This window comes from Otolemur garnettii, unplaced genomic scaffold (assembly GCF_000181295.1).
Source record: "Otolemur garnettii isolate 467f Iridium unplaced genomic scaffold, OtoGar3 scaffold00018, whole genome shotgun sequence".
Taxonomy (NCBI): Eukaryota; Metazoa; Chordata; class Mammalia; order Primates; family Galagidae; genus Otolemur; species Otolemur garnettii.
This window is the reverse complement of record NW_003852413.1, coordinates 619,253-624,079: the sequence shown is the minus strand read 5'-3', so window position 1 is coordinate 624,079 and position 4,827 is coordinate 619,253. Positions and strand designations below refer to the sequence as shown.

The window sequence follows — 4,827 nt, the reverse complement described above, 5'->3', positions numbered from 1 at the left end:
CAGAGTCTCACTATGTCACCCTAAGTAGAATGCTGTGGCGTCACAGCTCACAGCAACCTCTGACTCTTGGGCTTAAGCGATTCTCTTGCTTCAGTCTCCCAAGTAGCTGGGACCACAGGTACCTGCCACAATGCCCGGCTATTTTTTTTTTTTTGAGACCAGCTTTAATAAGAGCGAGACGCCTTCTCACCGGGTGTGGTGGCATGCACCGGTAGTCTGGGCTGCTTGGGAGGCTGAGGCAGGATGATCACTGGAGCCTAGGAGTTGTTAGCTGCTGCTGAGCTACGACATCGCCAGTGCCCGGGCTCTTTTTTTGTTGTAGTTGTCACTGTTGTTTGGCAGGCCTGGGCTGGGTTCGAACCCACCTGCCTCGCTATATGTGCCTGGTGCCCTAACCACTGAGCTATGGGTGGCAAACCTAGTTTTTCTATTTTTACTAGAGATGGGGTCTTACTCTTGCTCAAGCTTGTCTCAAACTACTGAGCTCAAATGGTTTACCTGCCTCAGTCTCCCAGAATGCTGGAATTACAAGTGTGAGCCACTGCGCCTGGCTTCATTTTGTATTTCATTAGTGTTTTTAATTTTATTAGTGTTGCTTTGCCCTTGAGATGGGCTCCTACTCTCTGAGAAGGAGATTTTATGGCAGGGAGGGCATCCGAGATTACTAGTGTCGAATTTCCTTTGGGGGGGAGGAAAGTGTGGTGTTCTATTGTGGGGGCCATCTGTGTTCTCTGAGGGTGTCTCATGTTGCTTATTTGCATGTAGGTGAAATTGCTCAAATAATGGCACAAAGTGACCTGTCTGTGCAGGATGCTACCGTGGACACTCTGTAAGTGGCTTCTGGGGTAGGGTTGCTAGTGGATGAGGATGTGAGAAGCACTGGAGTGTGGTCCCCCACAGCCCTTGGCCACCTTCCTGGCTATTGAATTGGATGGGAGCAGAACCCTGGAATGCCATTCCCCAGGGGTGCCAGAGAGTCGGGAGCTGGTGGGCTTCCATGACCCTGAACCCTCGAGGAGAAGCACCAACCACTGTGTTCTCACTCAGAGCCCATCACCCTTCCTTCCAGATGTCAGCTACTCCTGACAGTCTGTGTTGCCTCCAGGGAAATGAAGCAGCTCCTTCAGATCCCTTTATTCCAAGAGCAGCGGGCTGGATTCTGCCATGGGTTGGACCCTGACACCCATCAGAGCCTGTGGCTCCTGTTACATCCCAGGAGCAGGGCAGAGAGTGCTGCAAAGACCAGCAGCATGTATCTTCCCCTAAGCTCCTTGACCCAGTTGCTTCATTTATGCCCCTTTTGTGGAAGGTGGGACTGAAGTTTATAGGATTTAAGAAACTGCTCAGGCTTGCGGTGACCTGGGGTATTTGTCTTGGGTCGGGTGCAGGCAGGCAGACAGGTCTTCCTGGTCACCCTGACATTCCCAGTTCTTGAGGCAGCTACATGCCCTGAGGCAGTCTGGCTTTCCTCTTTCATTGCATCAGCACTAATGAAGGACTTACCTTCCTCTGCCTGATGAGGTTTGGCGACTCAAAGGAGGAAATGGTGATGCGCCACGACGGAGCCAGCTCAGATGGTCACCTGGTACATGTCTTCAGATATGCGGCCAAGGAGCTGTTCAATGAGGATGTGGAGGAAGTCACTTACCGAGCCCTGAGGTGCGGCAGTTAGCAGAGGCAGCACCCACAGCCCGTGTGCACCTGTGGCCAGCACCCGGCAGACCACCTAAAGCCAACCTTGCATGGGGCATTTGCTTCTGTGTGTGAGGCTGTTCTGTGTAGAGCTTACAGTGCAAAATCAGAAGGCCTTTTTTTAGTTTATTCAGACTTTTTATTTTGCTGAAATTCCAAACGTAGAATAGAAAATCATCCTTGAGTCACAGATAAAGAACTTGACAGACCAAAACCCACTTTGTTCATTTTGTAGAAACAAAGATTTCCAAGAGGTCACCCTTGAAAAGGATGGGGAGGTTTTGTTGCGCTTTGCGGCTGCATATGGTTTTCGGAACATCCAGAACATGATCCTGAAGCTAAAGAAAGGCACATTCCCATACCACTTTGTGGAGGTCCTTGCATGCCCTGGAGGTAAGAGGGCAAAAGCAGCTGCCGTGGAAGGAGTTCTCTTGGGGCCATGCCCCATGGGGGGACCGATGTGGTGCCAGGTGAGAGTTTTGGCTCCTGTGGTGACACTGGAGTGGAGAACACACCGTGGGTTGAGGCAAATGGGAGATGAAGATGAACCAGGTCTGTCCTTGAGTGAGGAGAGACCAGAGTAAAAGGTGGAAACTGGAGGGAGCAGTCGGCCTGTGGCTCAGAGAGACCCCCCAGGCTGCACAAAGACAGAAAGTGGTGAATTGTGACCAACCAAGATGAGGAGGATATCCTGCACTGGGGAAGAGGAGTGAGGGGCCCAGGAGAAGGGGAAGGTGGGGGGCAATCATGGTGGTCCATCTACAGTCTACTCACCATCCTGAGTGTAGACATCATAAGATATGCAAGGGGAAAAGCCTGATGCAAGTCCAGAGGCTCCGAGGTGCTTAGGCAGCAGGAGAAGAGGCACCAGGAAAGGCATGAGCAGGGCTACAGGCCCTGCCTTGGTGCCCTGTGACATGAGGAACAGGGACCCACGGGCATGGATGGCAGAGAGGCAAGGGCTGGCTCTTGAGGAGGCTGGGGCTTGGGAAGGTGGGTTGTGCAGCTGGGCTAAGGGACAACAGGAGGTGGCCAGTGAGGCCTGGTCTGCGCAAGGTGGAGCTGGAGGTCTGGGGAAAGAGGTGAGTTGGCCGGGCACAGTGGCTCACACCTATAATCCTAGCACTCTGGGAGGCCAAGGTGGGAGGATTGCTTGAGCTCAGGAGTTCCAGAGCAACCTAAGAACAAGGTATTGTAGCAGGTGCCTATAGTCCCAGCTATTCCAGAGGCAGAGGCAAGAGGACCGCCTGAACCCAGGAGTTTGAGGTTGCTGGGAGCTATGACACCATGGTACTCTACCAGGGCACAGAAAGATACACTGTTTCAAAAAATTAAAAAGAGGGCTCGGCGCCTATAGCTCAACAGGCTAAGGCGCCAGCCACATACACCTAAGGTGGTGGGTTCGAATCCCCAGCCCGGACCCGCCAAACAACAATGATGGCTGCAATCAAAAAATGGCCAGGCGTTGTGGCGGGCGCCTGTAGTCCCAGCTACTTGGGAGGCTGAGGCAGGAGACTCGCTTGAGCCCAGGAGTTGGAGGTTGCTGTGAGCTGTAATGCCACGGCACTCTACCCAGGGGGACAGCTTGAGGCTCTGTCTCAAAAAAAAAAAAAAAATTAAAAAGAGAAGGTGAGTTGCCAGCTTCTAAGAAGGTAGATGTCAGAAGTTCAACTGCTGGTGCTATTCAGGAACCAATGGAGAGGGAGGTTTAATCAGATTAAAAATTTCCTCGGGATCTTTCTTTTCTTTTTGTTTTTGTTTTTTTTTTTTGAGACAGAGTCTCACTATATCACCCTCAATAGAGTACAGTGGCATCACAGCTCACAGCAGCCTCAAACTCTCTGGACTTAGGCGATTCTCTTGCCTTAGCCTCCCAAGTAGCTGGGACTGCAGGCGCCTTCCACAATGCCCAACTATTTTTTTGTTGCAGTTGTCGTTGTTTAGCTGGCCCGGGCTGGGTTCAAACCCTTCAGCCTTGGTGTATGTGGCTGACACTGTAGCTACTGTGCTGCGGACACCCAGCCCTCAGAATCTTTTTTGTTTGTTTTTTATTTTTATTAGAGATAGAGTCTCACTCAGTTGCCCTGGGGTTGAGTGCCATGGTGTCATAGCTCACAGCAACCTCAAACTCCTGACTCAAGCAATTCTCTTGGTTCAGCCTCCCAAGTAGCTGGGAGTACAGGTGCCTGCCACAGTGCCTGTCTATTTTTTAGAGATGGGATCTTACTCTTGCTCAAGCTGGTCTCAAACTCCAGAGCTCAAGCAATCTACCCACCTTGGCTTCTCAGAGCGCTGGGATTACAGGCGTGAGCCACCGCACCCACCCCTGTTTTGTTTGTTTTTTTAAAGATACTAGGTCTTGGCTTGGTGCGGTGGCTCGTGCTTCTAGTCCTAGCACTCTGGGAGGCCGAGGCAGGAGGATTGCTTGAGCTCAGGAGTTCCAGACCACCCTGAGCAAAATCAAGATCCGTCTCTACTAAAAATAGAAAAACTGAGGCAAGGGGATCACTTGAGCCCAAGAATTGGAGGTTGCCATCAGCTATGACACCATGGCACTCTACCCAGGGTGACAACTTGAGACTCTGTCTCAGAAAAAAAAAAGAAAGAGACAAAGTCTTACAATCTGTTACCCAGGATGGAGTACAGTGGGGTCATCCTAGGTTACTGCAGCCTCAAACTGCTGGCCTCAAATGATCCTCCTGCCTCAGCCTCTTGAATAGTTCAGACCATAGGCAGGTACCACCATGCCTGTCTAATATTTTTAATTTTCTGTAGAGATGGGGTTTTGTTATGTTGTTCAGGCTGGTCCCAAACTCTAGCCTCAAGGGATCCTCCCACCCAAGCCTCCAAAAATGGTGGGATTACAGGCATGAGCCACTGTGCCCACCAGTCCAAAATCATTCAGATGAGTTTTTTTTAATGTCAGAATATTATGGTGGTACAAATGTTTTTGGTTTCATGTATCAGTTTCTTATGCTTGAGTCAGTGTTATAAATTTACCTATCAGCCAAATAGTGTTCATTATACCTGTTAGGTATAATGTTAGGGTAGCTTTTCACGCTATACCTGTTAGCTACCCTGTTAGGGTAGCTTTTCACGCTATACCTGTTAGCTACCCTGTTAGGGTAGCTTTTC

The 4,827-nt window shown here is 50.4% G+C and overlaps 1 protein-coding gene across 4 annotated transcripts in view; it reads left to right on the top strand.

The window, feature by feature from the left end:
• Window positions 1-4,827, top strand: part of NARF (nuclear prelamin A recognition factor) — a 27,800-nt gene that overhangs the window by 18,063 nt on the left and 4,910 nt on the right. For 2 of the 4 annotated variants that reach the window (XM_012803180.2, XM_012803179.2), the window contains 3 exons: window positions 766-829; window positions 1,522-1,659; window positions 1,928-2,085. In XM_012803180.2, coding sequence (XP_012658634.2) covers window positions 766-829; window positions 1,522-1,659; window positions 1,928-2,085 — 360 coding nt within the window. Of the gene's footprint in view, window positions 1-765; window positions 830-1,485; window positions 1,660-1,927; window positions 2,086-4,827 lie in introns of all 4 variants that reach the window. The other 2 variants (XM_023511319.1, XM_023511318.1) reach the window with 1 other exon arrangement.